At 47.2% G+C, this 24,066-nt stretch overlaps 1 protein-coding gene across 1 annotated transcript in view; it reads left to right on the forward strand.

Annotated features, from left to right (window-relative positions):
- The first annotated feature begins 468 nt into the window (after positions 1-468).
- Positions 469-24,066, forward strand: part of SREBF2 (sterol regulatory element binding transcription factor 2) — a 60,147-nt gene continuing 36,549 nt past the window's right edge. The window contains exons 1-2 of the mRNA XM_082351419.1: positions 469-720; positions 23,284-23,715. Of these exons, the coding sequence (XP_082207545.1) occupies positions 633-720; positions 23,284-23,715 (520 nt within the window). The 5' untranslated portion in view covers positions 469-632. The remainder of the gene's footprint in view (positions 721-23,283; positions 23,716-24,066) is intronic.

The raw sequence follows: 24,066 nt of genomic DNA on the forward strand, positions 1-24,066 counted from the left end.
ACTGGGGTCCAGTTTTGATTCTACCCGCCTCCCAAGCGAGCTGGGGGGCGGGGGGGGCGGGGGCTAGGGTGGGGGGAGAGACAGCTGGGACGATGACGTAATGTGCTCAAGACTTACTCTGGGGGCGCCCAGCGGGCGGGGGGGTGGGAGGTGTTAACCCTTCATTCCCCAGCGGGTGGATGGAGTAGCTTGTGGAGCCGAACCAACAGAAAAGGGAGCGGTTCCTTTAAACTACGGGAAGGAGGTTGGGCTGAGGACCTGGAGGCTTCTCTCCGCATTCGCTAACAGGCCGCCAGGGGAGGGGCCTCGATATGCAAATCTGAGCTGCTGATCGTTGACGCGCCATCACCCCACGCGCCGCTTCGCGCGCCGATTGGCCAGGACAAGCCTGGTCCTATTGACAACAAACAAGGGAGCGCGCGCGGCCTGGGGGCGGGGCCACAGAGGGCGCGGGTTGGGGCGGGGCAATCCCGCCCCGCCCCGCCCGCGCGGCGCAAACATGGCGGCGGCTGGCACCGGCCGGTGAGGCGGTACCCGGCGGGGGCTGTTGGGTGTCATGGGCGGTGACGGCGGCACCGCCCCCGCGTCTCCCTGAGCGGGACGGCAGGGGTTCCTCTGCACCGAGCCGGGCGATGGACGGGAGCGGAGAGCTGGGCGGTCTGGAGACCATGGAGACGCTCACGGAGCTGGGCGACGAGCTGACCCTGGGGGACATCGACGGTGAGTGGTGGGTGGGTGGGTGGGAGTGCGGGGGCGCGCGGGGAGGAAGGGGTTACGGCGGCGCGCGCGGGTGCGCGTGCGCCCACCCCCTGGCAGCCCCGTCTCGCGCGGGAAGACCCGGCAGGCGCGGTCGACCCGGCTGTCCCCAACCCTTCCGGGCGCTGCGGGTTTGAGCCCCGCCCGGCCGTTCCGCTCGGGCAGGCCGCGGGATCTGCTCCGGGGCGCCTCGTGTCCGGAAGCGCAGCGAGGGTCGTGGGGCCGGGAACGCGGAGCCGTGGGCGTCGCGGGGGCCTGGCGGGAGCAGCCAGAGGAGAGCGCGCGGCCGCTGCCTCCTTCGCGCTCCTATACGCGCGGTGCGAGGTCACGCTTGCCCGCCCAGTGGCTCCGCGTCGCACCTGTCACTCCACTCCCGGCAGCGTGGGCGGCTTTGGGATTCCCCGGGCCGGGACCCCAGGCTCCGCGCCCTCACCCCTGGTCTTCCCGCGGTTGAAACACGGCCGAGTCTCCTGGCGCTTGGGAAAACTTTGGGCAGCGAGAGGCTGCAGAAGCAAGTAGCTGATGAAGCGAGCGGTGGCGGCGGAGTGCGGACGCATCTCTCCGGGATAGAGACCCGGGCGCTTCTGCTGTCGCGCTGCAAAGGGAGTTGAGCAGCAGGAATTTTGAGTTGTGGCCCCTCGGGGACAGGCTGGGGAGCGGGTGGCCTTTGTTCCGGCGACCTTAACAGCGGAGAGGAAGAGCTGGTAGGAGCACAGGGATCATTTTGTGATCACGGAACCCAAAGTTTGGAGAGGGTCAGCGACTTGCCCAAGGTCACCCAGCTGGTTACGGAGCACAGTTCCTGGGCCAGTGTTGGTGTCGCTGCTCCATCAGGTTTTCACCTGCTCCTTGGGGGCGAGGAGTCCAGTGAATAGGTTAGTCATCATAATAATAACTCTGAATAGGTGGGCTCTTCTGATATTCTAGGCCCCAAACGCTTAAATTGTTTCACTTATTCCTTACTACAGTCCCTTGAGATAGATACTCTTTTTGCTCCCATTCTACAGGAGACTGAGGCCAGAAGATGTTAACTTGTTTAAGGTCACTCATTTTAGATTGTCCAGAACCCATACTCTTAATCAGTAACTCAGGTGCATTGTGCTCTTGAGTTTACAAAGTGCTTTCATGTCCAAGATCTCACTACAGCCTTGCAGGCAGGTATGATGACTACAATCTCATTATACAGATGAGGAAACCGAGGCAGCAGAAGATTCTCTTCCAGGGGAAGAGATAGTGGCAACAGCTAATTGAAAAGAATCCGTTTTCCATTTTGCTTCTGTAACGTTTCACCCCTTGGCCTGACTTTACTTTCTGATTTTGGCCATCCAGGCAGTGTGGTAAGACCCTTAAATGACGCCCCAAGTCTAACTGCAGACTTTTCCACCGAGTGCTCAGAAATACAGAAATGTGTTGACAAATGGGGGAGGGAGGTTCTTGGAACTTAAGGGCAGCTAACATGTTTTGAGTACTTATGTGCCAGGCACCGTGTTAAGCAGTCATTGCACATTAATGTTCTCAATCCTTAACAATTTCCATCAGGTAGAGACTGCTTGTTATACTACGTTCATCCTTTCTTCATAGATCCTGAAACTGAGGCTCAAGGCAGTTCATTAACTTACCCAAGGTTACACAGCCAGTAAGGAGCATGTCCAAAGCTGCCTACTAGCAACCTCACACAAAGAAATTCATGTGCATTTTGCATTCCCATTCCAAAACTGATTCTTATTTGTCTTAATTTGTAATGTGTTAAAGTACCTGGTGGTTAAGTATTAAACTTATCCCTATAGATTTCTGAGTAATGTGTATGTTGTGGAAACTACCACAGTGGTTCCGTGACTTCACAGGGCTCCATATTAGATTTGGGGGAAAATGGCTCCCTGTCTTCACTGGTCAACAAGTATTCAAGTGCCAGCTGTAGTTTCTGAGCTGTAGGGAACATGAAAAGATAGGAAAGATAGAATTTTATGGCTTTGTGGAGCTTGAGATGAATAATAATAAAACTGTAGTGCTGAGTATAGAACAGCTCACTGTTATGCAGAGCAGTTAGTGAAAGTAAGCGTGGAGGGAGCTTGGTAAAGGCTGACTTACCGGGAAGACCACACCAAGGAGATGGCCCTGGACCTGGGTCTTAGAGGAAAGAAGGGTTGGGTGGGCTGAAGGCCAGTGGTCTGCAGGCACAAATATCCCTGAAAACTTACCCATCCATCTCCCTCCAGAACATCAGCCCCATGAGGGCCAGGGCCTTGATTTTGTTTCTTTCACCTAGAATTAAATATTTGTGGAATGCCTGAATGAATCCAGGGACCTTGAGCTAGGCAGGATTCTAAGTTATACTAGACTCAGCCCTTGGTGTTGGGTTAGGTCAGAGCTGGCCAGCCCAGATGCTTCTAGGAGCTGGTTGGGTGAGGAAGAAGAGACGCTGTGGGTAGTGGGGGAGAGCGGGTATGTGCCACCTCAAGAGCGCATGCCAGCCTCTAGGAGGCAGCCATGTGGGTGTGAGGTGGTGATCCTAAGAGGGTGATGGGATGGGGATAAGAAGTGGCCATTGTGCAAGGTGCTGGATGTGACAGGACATGGCCTCAGTGAAACTTGGCCCTGAAGGCAGAGCAGAGGTGGAATTCTAAGATCCCATTAAGGCTTTGATCCTGGGCATTGGGAGGGCTCAGAAGCCAGCAGGAAGAGCTGGTTTGGGGAGGTGATGAAAATTTGTCTTAAATGGACTGAAATTGAGGTGCTAGTAGGAAATGGGAGGCAGATAGGAGAAGGTTAAAACTGGGGATGGAGATTGAGGACTAGTCACCCACCCATATTGATGAGTTGAGGATAGAGGTGAGAGGAGACGATGGAACCGGACGTCAAATCAGGTGAGGGAAACATAATAACCTAAGCGGAAGTGAGCTTTTTGAGGAGCAGTTAGTGGATGATGGAGATGGTGCTGCAGAAGACAGCAAGGATGACAAGGCCATGAAGGGACTCATGGGATTTGGCATTTAGGAGGTCCAGCTTTGACACAGCAGTCAGATGAAGTGGTCCGAGGCTAGGTAGACCAGAACGAAGCCAGGAGTGAGCGGGTGGTGGACCAGTAGAGGCAGCTGTTCTCCGTGGAGAAGGTTGAAGAAACTTTGCAGTGAGCTAATTTACTTTATGTCCTCATGGATTTGCCTGTTCTGGACATTTCATATAAATGCAGTCATACAATATGTGGCTTTCTTCACTTAGCATAACGTTGAGGTTCATCTGTGTTGCAGCATGGTGTTCCCTTATATGGATACACCATGTTTTGTTTATCCATTCATCAGTTGTTGGACATTTAGGTTGTTTCCGCTTTTTGGCTGTTATAAATGAAGCTGCTGTGAGCATTCGGGTACAGGTTTTTCTGTGGACATATGTTTTCTTTTCTCTTGGGTAGATCCTCTATGGTTTTTGTTGCTGTTTGTTTTTTCCTAGCGCTCATAGTAGCCCCATTTATTCACTTGCTTACTTTCCATGTTCCCGTAACTAATGCAGCCTTAAATCTTGTGACAGAAACTCAATTTGGTGGTCAGTTCCTTTTATCGCCCTTGTTGATGTCTCTTCTGGAGCCTTCCCTCTTTTTGCCCCATCTGATGGTTGTCTAGGTCTGCTGTTTCGCACTTATCCTGGGTCTACCCTTAACCATCACCCGGGGTCGGGGGCTATGTTGAAGCCCTTGTTCCCTAGTTCTTGTTTTTTTTTTACTCCCTTGTTTTGATGGAGCACATCCTCCAGTAGCTTCCTAAGGAAGTGTACTTTAGAGGTAAATTTGGGGGGCTTTACCTCTCTAAAAATATCTTTATTCTGACGTCTCCAATTTGATAGTTTGGGTGGGTTTAGAATTTTAGGTTGAAGGCATAGCCTCATTGTTTTCTAGCTTCCAGTAGTTGAGAAATCTGATACCATTTTGATTCCTGACCCTCTGTGTGTGACATGTTTTCCCTGAAAACTTGTGGGCTCTTGTCTTTGTCCTCGGTGCTCTGAACTCCACGATGGTGTCCACTGATGGGCTGAGCTGTCTGTCACCGCCCCTGCTTGGTGGGCTCTGAGGGGCTCACAAAGTCAGATACCTGCATTCATGCAGCCCTCCTGCTGGTAGCCCACCCTGTACCCTAGGCTGCAGAGTAACTTGCTGTTCCTGAGCCTTTGCGTGGCACTGGCTTGGGCCTCTGCTGGCTTCTCCCAGCAGTCAGTTCCGTCTGGCACTGAAGAGGCGCTCTGTAAAGGTGTGTCTAACGAGGAAAGGAAGGCACTTCAGGTTGAGGTGTTGGGTGGGCCCCTAGTCGAGGTGTGCACATCACTGGGAAGATCGGAGTGGCCAGCCTGGTGTCGGGGAGGGTGTGGCCAGCACACCGCTGGCGGGGAGGTGAGGAGACGGGTAGAAACTGGCTGCATGTTTCTCCAGTGAGTCGTACTTCGGAAAAACTGCTCAGTGAGGTGAAGCATAGATCTACTTTTTACCCCTTTTTGAAGATGTGAGCTTTCTCTTGACACTAGAATATATATCCCTATTGCTAGTGTTAGGCTGGAAAGAGCTGCTGCTGCTCTTAGCTTATTTATTTTCTGCCAGTTTTTAGCGCCTGGCCTCATCCGGTTCCATGTCGTGGGATACATCTTCTAGGGTTGCTCAGACCACTGAACCAGGCTCCCAGGGTTTCCCCTTCTTCCTGGCTCTGTTTGGTTTCGCCCTTGACAAACGTTGTTGCATTCACACCTGGGCCTTTGGCCCAATGTTCTTGAGCGCTGCCTGCCTCTCATGTCAGTCTTTTCTGTCATTCTCATAGTCAGCCTGCCTCTCATGTCAGTCTTTTCTGTCATTCTCATAGTCAGCTCAGGTCTTGGCATTTTTTCTTGGCATTTTTTAAAAAGTGTATTTTTGCCCCTATATCGAATAGATCTTTTCTTTCCTCAATTTCACAATTTAAAAAAGAAGTTCTTAAGCAACTTTATTCAGATAGCGCTCCCTGAATATCAGCTTGTCTATCCTGCTGGATTCTTGTCTGAACTTTATTAGCGTGCACATGAAATGTTACAGCATTTTCACTTACAGGTTGCTGTATGTTGAAACAGTTGAGGTATAGTTGCCTGTGATCCAGTGTAATTCATCTGAGGGGGTGAATACCTATCCATGTCCCTGTGGAACATTTGCATCATTTGCAGTTTTTCATTAACATAAGTACTGTTGCCCTGAACACAGATGAGCAGATCACTTTGGAGTTAGTTCGTTGGTGCGATCAAGGACTCTTCAAGTCAAGAGCTGGGTGACAGCTCTTACTCACTGCCAGCTGTAGCCCTTTCATTTTTTAAAACTTTTCCAGTGTTATAAATTACTGTGGTGATTGGAACTTACCACTTGGAAAATATTTTAATTTTTTCAAAAAGGTGATACATTCATATGGCAAAATAAAAAGTATGAAAGGGTACTGTGAAAAGTCTTGCCCCCAGCCCTGTCACCATCTGCTTAGGGCCCACAACCCCAAGTTATTAATTTTTTAGTTTCTTTTACATCCTTCAAAACTTAATGCAAATAGAAGCAAATAACAAGTATGGATTTTCATTTTTGCCCCCCTTTTTATTTTTCGCAAATAATATGCTATAAGCTGTGTTCTTCTGCAGCTTACCCTTTTTTTTTTTCACTTAACAATGTATCTTAGAGATCTTTCCAGTCTTTTTCACTGCTGCATGGTTTTCCATTGTATGGATGCACTGTAATTCATTCATCCAGTCCCTTTTTGATGGACATTTGAGGGTGTTTCCAGTCTCACTATGAAAAACATGCTGTGGCGAATAGCTGTGTAAATTCATCATTTCACACATATGCAGGTGTTGGAGTAGGATAAATGACGAGAAGTGGGTTTGCTGTGTCAGGGTGGGGTGGTGATATCTACACCATAGGTGCTGTAAGAGTCAAATGAGATAAAACATATGAAAGGAAGGGGCAGGAACTAACATTCTCTTCTGGCTCATTTGTGGTTTTGATAGATCCTGTCAAACTGCTCTCCGCACTGGAGGTACCAGTTTACTCCCCCACCAGTGTGGAGGAGAGGGCCTGTCCTTCTCAGCTTCCGGTTAGAGTCTGGAACTCTAGTCCCTTATTCTGCCTGTCTCTTTGCCGCCTGTATGCCGGTTTAGGGCTGACGCTGCCCCAGCCCCCCAACAGTGCACATGTGTAGACCCCTCTGTCCTGGCCTCCTGGTTCCTCATATTTCTTTTCTATACTTGAGACCACTGGACAGTCAGTGGGCAGCCACCAGCTTTCTGAGCAGTCCCTTCCTGTGCCTCTGATGTTGCCTTTGCTTGCCCAGGACCCTAGTGGTTGCGACTGTTTTACTCCTCTGCTGCCTTTGGTTTCTTGGAGTGATCCTTTGTCTGGTTTGCTTGCTCTCTATACTTTAAAAATTGCTCCTGAAGGTACAGCAGTTCCTTATTTTCAGCCCTCTGCCTTGGGGGACTTGAAAAATGACTTCTTGCTTTACATTGTTTCAGTGGGACTCTTCTGTCTGGGTTCCTTTTCTTGGTGTCTTGGTGGCAGCCCTTGCTGCCCCAGAATTTCAGTGCATCCTTCATCCTCGCATAAAAATTCTTTGGGGCTCTCCATTCCTATAAATAGTGTTCTGGAAGTTGATTCTTTTCATTCTAATTCTCTTCAGACCACCTTTCACCAACATCTGCAGACATTTTAGGAAATGCCCTTTTGTTATGAAAAGCCTCACTTCTCACAATACTTTCCTTTGAACTTTTAAAAGTCAATCGTGGTAGTTTTTCTGAGCTAGTTGGGTGGGCTTTCTGTGATTATTTGTTGGGCAGGACTGAAATTGACTTGTGATTGCTGTTTTCCATTGTGTGATTCTTCTTACAGACATACACTGTATTTGATAACGAAAATGGGACCGTTTCATCTTGATCCTACAGGTGTACTATCATTTATCCTGAGGTGCATCATTTCTCTAGGTGAAGGTGACTGTCTTGTTCTTTATTAATTACTGACTGTCTCTGCAGTCACTGCTACTTTTCCATCCTTCATCAGGTTTTGAAATCACACTTGTAGGCAGCACCCGCTACGTGCCCAGCACCGTGTCTGGTTAGACCTGAAGTTAAGACCCTTACAGAGGGCCTGTTTTGTGCTGGGCTCTGGGTACAGCACTAGCAGGGTAAGCAAGGTCCCTCTCCTCACACAGTGTGTGTGGCCCTTTACCTACATTGTCTTTTGCTCTTTATTTTTTCTCCAATTACACGGTGTGTTACAGATGAAGAAACTGAGACCCAGATCACAACTAGTAAGTCGTAAAATGGTGACCTCGGTTCACATAAGTCCAACTCCAAAACCCATGTGCTTTTCCTCTACTCCATGCCAAATCCCCATCTGGTGTAGCGGGCTTCAGAGTTGTGAACACAAGGTGGAGTGGTGGGCTGAGGCTGGAGAGTCCCAGGATCCTCTGCTCAGGTACACATTCAGACCACATGTGTTTATCAGGAAGGGTCTGCCCTGAGCTGGGCACTTCAAGTGACTTCCCCTGGGTCCTGCAGCACTTCTCTAAGCCTTAGTTTCTGCTGTGGGGTGGGGAGTGGGGATGTCTGCATCACAGGTGTTATAAGACTTGAGTGAGCTACAGCACATAAAAGGAAGAGGGCAGAAAATAACATTCTCTTTGACTCTATCTGAGAATGAATGAGGAACTACAATTTGCAAGTTGACTCTTAGGACCAAGGGCCGTTTTTTAGAATACAGTTTTGGAATGTTTGTTCTTTTCCTTTTGAAAGGGCTTTCGTGGGGTGGTGGATGGGACACAAAGGAGCAGTCACAGAACAGGGTAAAGTGTTCCACTTCCGGACCACAAGCCTCAAGGGTTAAACTTTGTTGACATGATGGAATATTTTAAAGAGTAGCAGATCCCAGAGCCTGGGCCTCAAAGTAAGGCTCTCTGGGGAACCTCTGTTTAGAAACTAATCCTAAACCATTGAAGGGCTTGGAAACTGGAAAACAGAACTCTTTCTGCATCTCTCAGGCCTTTGGAATTGCTAATGAATACATGTCTAAATGTCCCTTATAATCTGGCTTCTGCATCTGGTCTGTTGGGTTCAGGGTCTAGTTTGGAACAGTGATGAAATTCCTCCGGCTGCTGAACCAGATGTGGAACTGCCTTGTTAAACTGGTGTCGTCTTGGCTCAGGCCCTCACCATCCCATAGCAACAAGTGGAAATAATGCTTCTTCCTAAGTGTGAACATTCCTACGAGGCCTTACACTTTATAGAAGTCCTTCTGGTACATTTGTCTTCCTAACAGTGCTATGAGGCGCTTGATTTTTATATCCATTTATATCCATTTTGCAGATGAAGACATAGAGACAGATAAAATGATTTGCCCAAGGTTTACTGGGCTCATGAAGTGGAGTCAGGAGTTGAACTTGGGCCTTCTGACATGGGCTCCTGTACTCTTCCCTGCCCTGTGGGAATGAGGTGGGAGATGCCCTGACTCAGGAAGCCTGTCCAGGAGCCCCTGTTCTGGTCAGAAGTTTGCTTTAAAATTTTTTAACTTAATTAAAAAAATTTTGTTCATTCCAGTTCAGCGGGAATATCCACTACATTCGCAGCACATCACTAGACTCTGGGGTGTTAGAGATGAATGAAACAGTCCCAACTTTCACAGAGCTGACATCTAAGCAGCCAGTCAGAATACAAAGCAAAATGCAGAAGAGGCCAGAACAGAGAAATAAACTCCAAGTTTTTGGAGCACTAAGGAAGGGAAGTAGGAAAATCTTCACAGAGACTTTGGCATTTGAGCTGAGTTGTGAAGGGTGAGTGAACAGCATTTTAGAGAATTTGGAAAGGCAAGATATTCATTTTGACAGAGCTGGACCAAAGTTGGGAATAATTTGGCATGTTCTGGGCATATGTGATTCAGTGTGGCCATAGTACAGTGTAGAACAGAGGGTCTCAAACTTTAATGTGCCTAAGAGCCCCGCCAGGGTACAGCCACTTTGAAAGGCTTGGCCACCGTGCTCGGGTGATTTGCAGGCTATACTCTTGATGACTGCTGTTTGTTGTCTTCCTCAAACATAGCTTTGATCAGGTCCCTCTCCTGCTTCAGTGTGTCCTGTGTCAGTCAGGAGGCCTGGTGATAAGCAGCAGAAGCTGCCTCTGGCTAGCTCAAACAGAAAAGGAGTTTATTGGAAGGATCAGAATCACGGACTGATCAGAAAACCTGGAGAGTCAGACTTGGAAAATGGGCTGGAGCCAAGGGCGGCTCAGCAGCAGAGTCCAGCTGAGGATAGCCTGGAGCAACCTGTTTAGGGCCACGCTGCCTCAGTGATCTCTACCTTGTCTCTGCTTCCTGGGGTCATTCCTGCAAGAGTCTTGTTCCTGGTGGGATCATGCATTCATCAGAGCCGACTGGCAGGAAGCCTTACCACCAAGACCACCCAGTGGGCGTTCTCCAAAAGGAAGATCAGGGTGCTGATGGGAGGGTCGGGTTGAAGGATGACAGACAAAAGAAAAGTTGCAGATGTCCACTATGTTTTCTGTGCTATGGTGTATGGCGCCGTTAAGGCCTTTCACAACTTAAGTGTAAGCAGCTCCACCTCTCCACTCTGTTCCATGTGCTGTCCGCTGCATCTCCTTCCAGGACATTTCCTGGTGCTGTGGTTTTGCTCAGACTGTTTCCTTTGCCTGCAACACGCCTCCCTCTCTAACTCATGAAAGTCTCTTCACTCTTCTAGGCTCCGCTTTCACTGCCTGCCAGGATGGGTCGGTCCTCTCTCTGCCCTCTGACAGCCCTTTCTTTGTGAGGCACCTGTCTGTTCTCGCCCTTGTCATAGTGTGTGGAGTTGGTTGGATTTCTCCATCTTCCCTGTGAGGTTGAGGGGTGGGAAGGGAAACAACACTTCGGAGTCCTTCCGCTCTGCTGGGTCCCACTCCCGGCACTGCAGTGCACGGTGTATGCGCGTGCTGGGTGGCTGTTTGTAGCATGATTTAATAACCTGCTTTGCAAGTATTATTTTTGTCCTTAGTCTGAGGGAGATTTGGGGGTGTGGTAATGAATGGAAGGGTACGTTGGTGAGTCGTTGGGGGTCTTTCACTTTTGCCTGAATGCTTTAAGGACTGAAAAAGGTTGAGATCCCCAGCTCTGGAGACTCTACCCGCAGGAGGACAGTTCAGGTGAAGAAGTGGCTTTTGCCAGACTTTGTGGACACTCGGTCACCTGGCATTGTGCAACGCCAGGCCCTCGAACAGGATTGTGCGGGAGCGTTCCTTGGAGTTTTACTCTGTCTGTTGCTCAACTTTTAGTCTCTTGTTCCAGGAGAGTGAAAGGGAGAACAGTGCGATGCGGGTGGGAGCAGACGAAGAGTTGGGAGCTACAGGACACCTGGGAAGACACTCCTTCCCTTCCCCAGCTGGGGGTATTCGTTCTCATTCGAGAACGAGGCTCCTACTGAGCATCTGTCTGATGCCAGGCTCTGTCTGGTGACATCTATGCAATAATAGAAACGAAGCATCTGTCCAGTGTGGTGGCTAAGAGCTTGACCCTGAATCCCAGCTCTGCCACCTGCTGACTGTGTGACATTAGACAAGTTGCTTAAGCTCTCTGTGCCTCATCTTCCTTGTGTGTCAAGTGGAGGTGATAATGGCATCCATCTCAAAGTGTTGTGGAGATTAAGTGATGAGATCTGTGTGAAGTGCTTAATGTAATTGCTGACACATGGTAAGAGCTCAGGAAACATGAACAATTACTGTACTATTTTTATTATTACTGCTAGTAATTGGCTTGAGTTTTTTCTTCTTAATTGTTGTTCTCAAAGTCTGTTCTTGATCTCTTTCTAAAAGCAAGCATTTCAAAGTAATAAATGGAATAAGATGGACAACCTTTCAAACAGGGAGTGTCAACAAATCTGATGCCTTTAATTTGGTGTTGGGTAAGGGCTGGAGGCCTGGGTTCCCGGCCAGGACACAGGGTGGGGCTGTCGCATGGGTGGGGACATTCTAGAGCCCAGTAGCTGTGAGGTGGGGCAGCCCCAGGGGTGGAGGGACTCCTGAGAGGAAGCCCCCCAATGTGCTTGTTGGGGCGACTTCTGGAGCAGGGTGCCTGCGGAAAGAGCACCGGGCCTGGGCGAGGGTGGAGGAGGCTCCTGCCCCAGCCTGCCGCTCGCTGACTCACCTGCCTCGCACCCCCTCTTTGGACTTGGACTTGGACTTGTTTCTTCCTGTGTAACAAGCCCCACCACCATCACCACTTCCAGGCGCTTCTGTGCCAGGCACTGTTCTAAGTGCTGTGCATAGAGTAACTCATTTAAAAGAGTGCTCGAAGCTACCTCACGGGGTGATTTGAATTGTATACCGGGATGTGTGGAACTGCTAGCAAGGTGTTAAAAGCAGAAACAACTGGGGACTACCCCGGCGGTCCAGTGGTTAAGACTCTGTCCTTCTAATACATGGGGCTCAGGTTCAATCCCTAGTCAGGGAACTAAGATCCCGCATGCCACGTGGCACGACTTACAACTGAGTGACACTGCTAATGAAGTTCTTTTCTAGTAAAGAAAAAGAAATCACATTTAAACTTTGTCTATAAATACACCCATACTCACACACAAACATGAGATAAATCTCAGTAAAAATCCACAACAGAAGCTTTTTAAGCAACATACTCCCAACAGGTTCCTCTTGCATCATGTGCCGTTTTTCATCCCATCACTCAGCAGCTGGCCCTGGCAAATGTTTACACAGGGTTTCTTTGCCAGAACATGTGCCTCTTGAAGGTGTTCAGTTTTGTGTCTGGCACATGGTTGGCTAAGTTAATGTTTGTTGAATGCACGTCTTAAGGGATGTGTCTTTATTGATTTGTTATTTATTTGAAGAAAGAGAGGTGTTCTAGAAAGGAGCATCTTGTCAAGGCAGAAGGTCTCATTTGGAGAATAATTTAATAATTTGGGAGGAAGGTATACTTGCAAAATGCAGTCAGGCAAAAATCTCTCTCCTCTACTCCCCCATGAGTCAGTTACATGGGTGTTGCCCTGAGATGAATCTTCTTCCATTAACATTGAACTTAATATTGAGAGTAACGAGATGGATTACATTAAGTGCCCCCCTCCACACACACCCAGATTCCCCGTACTTTACTGTCACTCCAGGTCTGTCTTGCATCTTTCTCCCAAGTTGTAAAATCCAAGAAATGTTTGTTTTGTAGGGGAAGATAGAGTGCATAGAGGGGAGACTCAGACAAACCTAAATACAGATATAAATTCAGGTCTCAGCTCAGCCACTTTGTAGCTTACATGAGAGGCTTGGGAAAGTAGTTTAACTTCTCTGAACCTTATTTTCCTCACGTGTAAAGTAGAATAATAATACTAGCATCTGGGTTTGTGTAAAGTACTAAGTAGGTATGGTATCAGTGATAGCTATTGTCATGTTGTTCACATAGAATCAATATGAAATTAATTTTAGTCATAACCACCTTCTGTGCATTTAAATAAAATATGAACTATAAATTTGATTTCTAATTAGAAAATAAGTTTTATTAGCTTTGTCACTGAGTTGTTTTTGCTTTTAAACATCAGTAATGTGACCATTGGCTTTTATTCAGAGGTTAAATTGGAATCTAACCTGGAGATGTCCCTTTTTCAAATGTTACGATAAAAAAGAAACTGTGAAAAAGTCAAATACATTTTATTACGTGCTGGACATATTTCTGTATATTAATATGCACCCATTGGAGTTTGGATTATTCCCATATTTATAAGTAAACAAGCAGTCTCAGGGAGAGTAATGAATTTTCCAAAGGCAGCACAGCAATTACATTACTAGATTCACAACCCAGTCCTGCTGATTCCACAGCCAGTTCTCTTTGAATTTAAACTTGGGAATCCCCATGCTGTTTGGCCTTCCAGTTAAGTCTTGGTTTACCTTTTTGACCTCCTGCTTTTCTTCTTTAATATGATTCTTTGCCACACTTCCTTCACACAGTCCCTAAGAGATAAGTGGCCTGTTTCCCAGTTTTCATACATAACCAGAACTTTTAATTGATTTTCAGAAGAGTCTCTCCCTCAGTTGATGAAGTTATCCTAGTTTTTGTTTTAGCTACTTTGATATTCTCCTCTCAAGTCAGAATTTAGCCCTAAGTTTTGGCTCAGAATGAGTCTTAATGAGCTCATGATGTCTGGGGACTTTGGGCAGGTCAGCAGCCCCTGTACAAACCAGAGTGAGCAGCTGCTGAGCTGCAGGGCTTCCCTTCCTAGAGCATTGTTGGACAACTCGCTGTGGCCTTTACTTCTTTAATAAGGAGAAAGACCAAGTTCATTACCATGAGCTGCAGATCCCTTCATGATCTGGTCCTGACTACCTGCCCAGCCTGGTGCACTCCAGCTGCCCGTCATGCACCTCAGGCCTGCAAGCCTTGGCTTATGGGAGTCCCCGGGCCTGGAATTCACCTTGCATCCTGATCCGCCTTCAGTCCCGCTTCTTCAGGAAGCTGCTCGACCTGCTGGAGTCAGTGATTTTCTCGTATCCCCTCTGTCCTCCTTGTCTGCTGTGACAGTCACCACAGACCAGATTTGTCACTTTCACAAACTCCTTGTGGCCAAGGGGTGTTTTATCATCTCTGTGGGCCAGCACACAGTAGGTGTTCAACACATTTAAAACCTCTTGCATTTACATACCTACTTCACCAAAAGTGGAAGCTTTGCAGAAATTGCATAAATTTGTCCAGATTTTCCAGGGTAATCCAAATTTCAAAAATTTCTTATCCCATTGTGAGGTGGTGTCCCTTCCAGTTTTGGTTCAGAAAGCATGTTTGCCATTTTTATAGATTGCATGAAGGTTGCATTTGAGGGCATCTCAGTGAATCGATGCCAGTTTTTTTAACTGCCAGAGTGCTTAGTGCCTGGAGAGGTACAGGGGAGTGGAAGATTTTGTCTAGGTGCTTGTAGAACACAAGATATAAGAAAAGCATTAAAAGGCTTCCCTGGTGGCGCACTGGTTGAGAATCTGCCTGCCAAGGCAGGGGACATGGGTTCGAGCCCTGCTCCGGGAAGATCCCACATGCCACGGAGCAGCTAAGCCCATGCGCCACAACTACTGAGCCTGTGCTCTAGAGCCCACGAGCCATAACTACTGAGCCCGCGTGCCACAATTACTGAAACCCGCTTGCCTAGAGCCCGTGCTCTGCAACAAGAGAAGCCACCGCAATTAGAAGCCCGCACACCGCAACGAAGAGTAGCCCCCGCTCTCACAACTAGAGGAAGCCTGCGTGCAGCAATGAAGACCCAATGCAGCCAAAAATTAATTAATTAATTAATTTAAAAAAAAGAAAAGCATTAAAAAAATATATCTTTATGTAATATGGCAAAATACAATTTTTTAAGGTTAAAAACATGCTCTTATACTAATATCATCAGCACATACCAAAGATTTATTAGCATTATTGAGAAAAACAGCAGGATGACCAGGCTGGATTCAAGGGGAATGCAAGAAACTGATATTTACATAGTTGGAAAGAAATAAGATTGCAAATTTAGATGCATAACTGGTTAATGTCCTACAGGGCAATAAAAAACAAAGCTTTCAAGGTTATCTTTTTTACCAGAGAGAAATCATTTGCAACTTGTTTATGTTCTACATGAGAACATCTAATTTTACAGAATGTGCGCCTAATCAGTAGTAAATAGGAAGTCAGACAACTTTATGTTTCTGTAGAGCATCAGATGACCTTTAGAGCATTGTCTAAACCAGAGTTTAGACAATGCTCTGGTATGACTTTAAAGAGAACTGTACTTTCTTTTTTTTGGCTGTGTTGGGTCTTAATTGCTGTGCTGGGGCTTCCTCTAGTTGTGGCGAGCGGGGGCTACTCTTGGTTGCGGTGCGCGGGCTTCTCATTGCGGTGGCTTCTCTTGTTGCGGAGCACGGGCTCTAGGCGCATGGGCTTCAGTAGTTGTGGTGCACGGGCTTAGTTGCTCCACAGCATGTGGGATCTTCCCGGAGCAGGGCTCGAACCCATGTCCCCTCCATTGGCAGGCGGTTTCTTAACCACTGCGCCACCAGGGAAGCCCAGAACTGTACTTTTTAAAATTTCCCGTATTTTCAAGTTTTAGACTTTTTTTTTAACAAATAAATCACAGTTGGGTTCAAGAGCTAAAAGATGGCTGGATCTGAGGTAGAAAAGAGTCCTTGGTGAAAGAAATTGTAAGTCATTTTGAAATGGAATTGTGCAGTTAAAGGAAGAGGGCTGTAACAAGCAGAAAGGGTAAGGCACCCCTCCCCCACCCCCCAAAGGCATGTGCCAAAAAGGAAGGGAGTGGGTATTTTTCCAGGCTGGATGATGAGCTAAGGCGAGTGGGAAGTGAAATCCCCTGGAGTAGGAGGGAGCAATTGGTAGGAAGCTATGAAGCTCATGTTCAAGAAGTTTGATTTGCTTTGAAAGACTGTTGGACCAACAAGATACTCAAAGAAAACGATTGTCACTGGGTTGAAGGCTGTGGTTGAAATCAAGGCAGGGTATGGAAGTGGAGCAAAGAGATAACTCTGTGATACTACGGAAGGAGACCTGCCAGGAATTCACAGCGAACTCATGGCAGAGGAAAGAAGAAGGAAGAGCAATTGAAGGTAGTGCCGAAGATCACTCTCTTTTGATTGAAACTCAAGAGCTGGCTCGGGTCTCCTGCTGTGTTGGACCAGAGAAGCCAGGACCAGCCAGCTGAGCTGGGGCCCTCTGGGGCTGCCCCTGATACCCAGCCTGGGCAGGTGGCGAGAGAGCCAGACAGAGCAGACCAGAGGCCATTTGAGAATGACTTGGCTTCTCTTTGTGTTTTCTTTTTCTCTTAATTTTCAAATGTTTTATTTTATTATGTAATACTTGATATGTGCAAAGGAATATATGACACCTTTGTGTGTGTTGTGGAACACAAGCATTTAAGAACCCCACCTCCCCACCCAGTTTCCCTTTGTGGTTTCTCTGCCAGTAAAAAGAGTTCACTCATCCCTTGCTTAAAATATAGGATGCCCGAGTCACTAGTTTGTCATCCTTTGTCATTCGGCGCCTCCTCCAGACTCTCTTTCCCCAGGATGGTGACCCAGAATTCCCTTGAAGTACACAATTCTGTCCCTGTGCTCCGAGCTTCTTACCAAATGGATGTGCCTCCTGGTGTTTGAGTGGAGCAATTTTAAGGCAGCAGTTTGCCTGCTGTAACTGTCCCTCTGTTCCTTCTGTTATTGCTTGCATTTCAGGGCTTCTGGGTTGAAGGGTGTGGTTGACAGCCCAGCTCCTTAACTGCCCCTCTGGGTGACTTGAATGGGGATAACTGATGTTTTAGGTCCTGAGAAAGCAGTGGTGATCACAAACAGCAAAATGGTGGAAAAATGAAGAGCTTTCTTACCATTGACCCTCAGGCTTGATATGGGTCTACATTTTATTTTATTTTTTTTAATTTTAAGATTCTTTAATTATTAGAAAAAAACATCCTAGGAGGGGAGACAGGATCGTCAGCTTGAAAGCAGGATACCTGCTGCTCAAGAAGGGTTCTTGCTGGGGATTAGATTTTGTGTTTACCTCCCTCTCCCCCACTGGTTGTGGTCCATCTCACTCCCAACAGCCTTACACACATCACACACCATGCTTCTGTGTTCTTAGGTTTGTTGGGCAGACCTAATGTGAAAGATGAAATGAACAAAAGTAACTGAAGAAAGTTTAGGTCAATATCCTTATGATCTTTGGGAGGAGGAACAGAAACCATGTTATTTTACTACACAGGATTGAAATTGTTCTGCTGTAATGCAACATACACATTCCTAAAAATTACTGCACTATGCAAAATTACACAGTAAAAACCACAGGGCTTATGGGGAAAGTGGGGTTAGGGTCATAACACTCAAAAACTTCATAGGTGACCAGAAAAGATAGAGAAAAAAATAAGTAGGCATTCTAAAAAAAAGATAGGGAGGTACAAACTACCATGTATAAAATAAATAAACTACAAGGATATATTTATTGTACAGCACAGGGACTATGGCCAATATTTTATAATAACTGTCATAACACTCAAAAACTTCATAGGTGACCAGAAAACATAGAGAAAAAATAAGTAGGCATTCTAAAAAGAAGATAGGGAGGTACAAACTACCATGTATAAAATAAATAAACTACAAAGATATATTTATTGTACAGCACAGGGACTATAGCCAATATTTTATAATAACTTTAGAGTATAACCTATAAAGATTTTGAATCACTGTGTTGTACATCTGAAACTAACATTGTAAATCAACTATAGCCCAATAAAAAAATTAAAATTAAATGGTAAAAATAAATAAAAAATAAGATAGGACCCCCTAAACAGCACAGTTTTACAGATGTTAAGCGGCTAAGAAATGTATAACTACCACAATAAATGTAGCCTCTACCTTGAAAAAGACCTGAGGTTTGCTTGTGGAAGTGGGCGTTGGAAGGTTATAGCTCGCAAGTTATTGTGAAGTGATGGAAGGAAGGCTTTCTGAAGTCGGATGGAAATTTCTGACCCCAGATGTGGAGGGTTATAGCTCGTAACGCATGCAGGTGATCTGACAGCTGGTGGATGTTTGAGGTGTGTGCATTTTTTGTTTTCCTGTGTGGCTCATTTCAGCTGGGTATGGTTTTTTGCATGTTTTAGTGTTTCTTTCATGCAGAAGTAAACACGAAATTTATGTTATGCCCAAATTATTCCCTAATATATCCAATGCATTGGAATAAATCTGAATTTTCCAAAAAAAAAAGTCAAAGCAAAACTAACTGTCAGAAACCACTGTGTATAACATGTACTAGCTAATACTAAGTGCCAGGCACTATGTTGTAGATTCTATGTGAATTATCTCTCAACAACATGACGAGTTAGATATAATTGTTAGCCACATTTTATAGGTGAGAAAACTGTGGCTCAGAGAGGTAAAACTTGCCCCAGGTTACAGCACTAGGACAGGGTAGCTCTCAGTGACTATGCCATTCTCTTTCCTGAGCGAAAAAACAGAACAACAACAACAACAAAAACCCAACAAAGTGGGGCAAATATTTGCAAATATATAAGAACGAGCAAATATCCATAATATATGAAAGTTTTTTAAATCACTAAAAAGAGACAAATAGCCCAGTAGAAAAATGAACAGAGGTCAAGAGCAGGCAATTTACAAAGAAGGAATACAAATGGCCAATAAAATGGGGGGGGGGTGACGTTTGACCTCATTTAATACGCATTCATGTAAATTAGAACAATTAGATGTCGTTTTTTCCCACTATCAAATGGACAGAAATATTGGGCTGGCCAAGAAGTTCATTCGAGTTTTTCCATAAGACGTTAACAGAAAAACTCGAAATTTTTGGCCAACCCATTAAATGTGGGGAAACACTGGCAAGTGTATAGATTGTTGTAACCTTTTCAAAGTATATATACCTGTCATTTGACCCAGCCATCTAATTTCTAGAAATTTATCCTAAGAAAATAATCAGATAAATGGGAAAAGATGCTTGTTCAAAGATTTTTGTCAGAGTTGTTAATAATGCTGAGAAGATGAAAGCACTCATCCATCATCACTAAGTGATTAAAGTCTGGTGCATTAATATAATACAATACAATGTATTGCTCCCAAAGGGAGCAGGGACAAAATAGCATCTTCAGCGTGATCCCATTTTTGTAAAACCATCCCACACATGTGCACACTTGTGTTTGCAGGCAAGCCTTGTATAGGAAGAAGTCTGGAAGGATACACATCAAAACTCTGGCGGTAGATGTCTCAGGGTGGTGGAATTGCTGGATTTTTTTTTTTTTTTTTTTTTTTTTTTTGGCTGTGTTGGGTTTTCGTTGCTGTGCACGGGCTTTCTCTAGTTGCAGCGAGCAGGAGCTACTCTTCGTTGCAGTGCGCGGGCTTCTCACTGCGGTGGCTTCTCTTGTTGTGGAGCACGGACTCTAGGTGCACGGGCTTCAGTAGTTGTGGCTCACAGGCTCTAGAGCGCAGGCTCAGTAGTTGTGGCGCATGGGCTCAGTTGCTCCGCGGCAGGTGGGATCTTCCCAGACCAGGGCTCGAACCCATGTCCCCTGCGTTGGCAGGCAGATTCTCAACCACTGCACCACCAGGGAAGCCCTGCTGGATGATTTTTATTTTTTCATTTAACTTTTTTCTAAATTTTTTGGTAGTGAATGTTACTTTTATGATTTAAAAAAGAAAATTATTTTAAAACATTGTCTAACACAAGATCCATAATAAATTCAAAATATAAGAATAAATGACTTCTGTAAAAGTAGTTCTTCTAGCACCTAACAGGGCTAGGTAACACATACCCATTGAAAGAATTTTTGACTGACTGCAGTTTGGAGACAACGTTACCCCATTTGGGGCTTCTGATTCTTTATTCTTGACCAGAATTAATCTGACCAGATTTCAAGTTACCTCATTCTGAGGTAGATGCCGCTAGACTGAGCCAGACACAGTGGCTTATGTTACCTCTAGGTCACGAGCTCTGTAAAGTACAAGTGAACTTGGGGTCTCCTTGGATGAAGCCTGAGACTGTCAAGCACAGGTGACAGCCGGAGCCTCTAATTTTGGTTACGTGATCAAAACCTAGATATAGTTTCTTGGGGCCCAGCCTACTTTATCAAGCAACTTAAATCTTAGTTTATGAAGCAGCTAAACACAGGAATGTGGCTTGGTGGGGGAGGGTGACTGACAGGAGCCCCCCCTCGAGGTGGGCTGGGGTTTGCAGGCCCGGGCGGCCGACCCAGCTCCAAGGAGGGCCGTGTCTGGCCTTCCATGTCTAGCCAAACTTCATTTTCAAACCTCCATAAAAACTGCCTTTCCCAGGCCTCCCTTCTCTAGGTTTCATGGCTCTCTGCGGACATGAGAGCCTGTGTGTCTGCAGCACACGAATGATTGAATGATGGGAGCAGGGAAGAGCCAGGAGACGTGGGGCGCTCCCGAGGTGTATCCCCCAGGTACAGAGCAGATCTGCGCCTGGGTGGGCCTCGTTCCACTTACCGGGGCCTCCCCTTCTCTGTCACTGCAGACCAGATGGGTCCCCGGGAGGCCCAGCGTGCCTGCTGCAGCAGTGGCTCAAAGAACCTCTTCGTTACTTCTTCCTTCAAATGCTCAGTCTTAACGGCTCCCCTGTGCCCCTCAGCCCCGTGCCCATCTGCCTGGCTGGAGATAGCTCCCTGGAGCTCCTCATGTGTGGGTCGAAAAGGATTTTTTCTTTAATGTAAGCAGTCGCATTCCATCTGCCTACACACACTTAACCTGCTTTGTGAACTAAGCTTTGTGACCTCTGTACATTACTTCACCAGCCAGCCCATGTCTCCCCGACAAAAGGTTCTAGAGAGCACTCGACAGGATAAGTGGAGCCAAGTGCCTGTTTAGTGGGGCTTCAGAAGCACCACTGATAGGGACCTTTGTAAGGGTCTGCCCCCACCAAGCACTTTGCATCAATTTTCTTATTAATCCTCACCACAAAGAAGCCAAGTGAGTCTTCTTGTGGCAGCCTCCTGTAAGGAAACGGGGGTGTAGACAGAAGTGACTTGCCCACGTTCACACAGCTGATTAGATGGGCCCTTTGAGACCCACCTGGTGCCAAAGCCTGTGCCCATCTACTCTCTGGCCTCTTTTGCCTCCTTAGCTTTCCACGGATTAGAACAATCAGCCAGGGAGTGATGTTCTCTTGGCTCACGAAGTAGTCCTCTGTGTCGATTCCCCAGAGGCAGGATTTTATGAGAGTTCTGGAAAGCTCGATGAATTATTAGGTTTCTCTTAATTTCTTAAAGCATTTTATAATATTGTGTTGTGCTTGGAACGTGTCAGCACCAAGTTGTGTTTTGTTTAAATTTTGTGCTGAGTTTGAGGGTATTTCTTAGTTTAATCATGTACAAGGAATTGGAATTTGTTGGTACAGGTTACAATATCTGTGGCATTCTGCCCATTTCTCCCTCCCACAGATGACAGGCTGAGTGGGGACAGAGCAGAGTGTCGAGATGTTGGTAAATAACACCACTGTGTAGTCACTTAATCTTGTGAGATGCTGTTTTGCCAGCAGGTTAAACTGACTGAACACTGAACATGCTGAACTGCTAAGCTCCAGTTATCCTGTGTGGAGGTCACGCTAGAAACCCCTGGTAGCTTTCTGCTTGCCTAACATAAGACTCTTTATAGCCCAGATTCCTCCCCCTCACACACACACTCACACACACACACACACACACACACACACACACACACACACACACACACACACACACACACACACACCTGCTAGGGACTTGCTGGTGGAGGTTTGACGAATGAATGGAGACAGTGTTTGGGGGCTTTTGTTTGTTTGTTTTTCGTTTTTCTTTGTTTTTTCTTTTTGGTGACCAAATCAGAGCATCCTGCAGCCTTGAGGGTTTTGAGGGGAGGGTGCCAGAGTTTAGGAACAAGCAGTAGCTTTTTGGGAATGTGTTGGAGAGGAAAGGGGAGAGAATGTGGACAGGGTAGAGAATTGTAGATCTGAACATACCTGGGTCAAAGTTGAGGCCCCAGACTCCTAATGGGGAGCAGCCCTATGGGGAGGAAGGAGTCATGAGAGACGAGTTGTTAGTCGTGGATTAAGTTGGATTTGGGTAAACCATTGGGAGGATGAAGCAGGGGAAGAGGCCCTCTGGGCTGGGAATTTAGGGGTCCCGGGTACTTGGAGCATGAGCTATCAATAGAAGGCGGCATGGTGTCCAGCAGACACATCCCCTTGGCTCCACAGGCTCCTCGCCCAGAGGAAAGGGGCACAGCCAGAGGGGTCCAGGGCCCGGGCTGTTCTGCCCTGACCTTCTGACAGTGAAGGCACTGGGGTGCAGTCAAAGAAGGCGAGGCTGGGAGGCAGAGAACTGGTTCTAATCCTTGCTGTGCCCTGATGAGCTGTGTGACCGTGGCCGAGTTATTTCCCTGTCCTGGACTTCGTGTATGATCTTCCCATCCATTCCACCTCTAAAGTTCCATGACTTGGGGCCCATCAACTTCATCATCCCCTAGTGTTCCTGAGGGTACCAACAGTGCCCAGGGATATGCCCATCTTGGAGAGAAGGCCCAGAGCCTGCCTGTGGTGAGGAGAGTTGGGGTCTGGGGACTCCCCTGCCATGGGGAGCAGTGCTGAGACTGGAGGTGGCCTCAGAGCGCAAGGCTACTGAGCTCCAAAGACTCAGGACAGCGACTGCCCCAACCGTAAAACGCGACCAGCCATACCCTCCAGGAGGAACATTCACCCAGCACAGAGGTAGCTCCTATTAGGCCTGGTACAGACAATGAGGAAAGTGGGTAGAACAAGCCTGGAGGTGGTGAGGAGGGAGAAGAACATCAACCAAGTGAAGTCCTGTCCCACTCTCCCTTGGTGGGCCATCTTGGCCCAGTTGATTCCCCATGTGAGAGAGAGGCGACCCATCTCTGCAGTGTCTTGGGAAAGCTATTGGATTTTCATGCCTCGGTTTCTTAAGCAAATTTGAAAGTTAATAGATATTTTGGTTGGCAGTAAAATTACTCTTTTCCATTTGCTCACAGAGATGCTGCAGTTTGTCAGCAATCAAGTGGGAGAGTTCCCTGACTTGTTCTCAGAGCAGCTGTGCAGCTCCTTCCCTGGCGGCGGTGGAAGTGGCAACAGCGGCAGCAGCAATGGCGGCAGCAGCGGTGGCGGAGCCGGAGCCGGGGACCCCTCGGTGCAGCGGTCCTTCAGCCAGGTCCCGTTACCTTCCTTCTCGCCCTCGGCTACCTCCCCCCAGGCTCCAGCCCTACAAGTCAAGGCTCCCCCCACCGCGGTTCCCCCTCCGCCAAGGGCAACTCCCGTTCTTCAGCCCCGCCCCCAGCCCCAGCCCCAGCCTCCAGCTCAGCTGCAGCAGCAGACAGTAATGATCACCCCGACATTCAGCACCGCTCCCCAGACGAGGATCATCCAGCAGCCTTTGATATACCAGAATGCAGCTACCAGCTTTCAAGGTGACTCAGAACTCAGATGTGATAGCGATTGGTTGGTTCAAAAGTTTTTGTGCCAGTTTGCAGACACTTCCGAGGTAGACTGTAAATAGTTCTGTCCTCTCTGGGGATGACACAGCCGATCAACTTGGCCCCGTCTCAATGAGGTTTCGGTAGCTGGCCGTAAGCATAGTGGTGCAGGAACACGTTCGGTCTCTTCAAATACCTTAATGTCTCTTGTGCCTGTTTCAAGGATGCGTGGTCAAAGACTCCAACGGGCACAGTAGCCACAGGGCTACTGGTAACTAGAGGTGGGGGCTTGAATAAAATTAGTCTTAAAACTCACCCAGGCACCAGGAAGATCTCAGCACCTGT

Source organism: Balaenoptera borealis (genome assembly GCF_965194805.1).
Source record: "Balaenoptera borealis genome assembly, chromosome: 13".
NCBI lineage: Eukaryota > Metazoa > Chordata > Mammalia > Artiodactyla > Balaenopteridae > Balaenoptera > Balaenoptera borealis.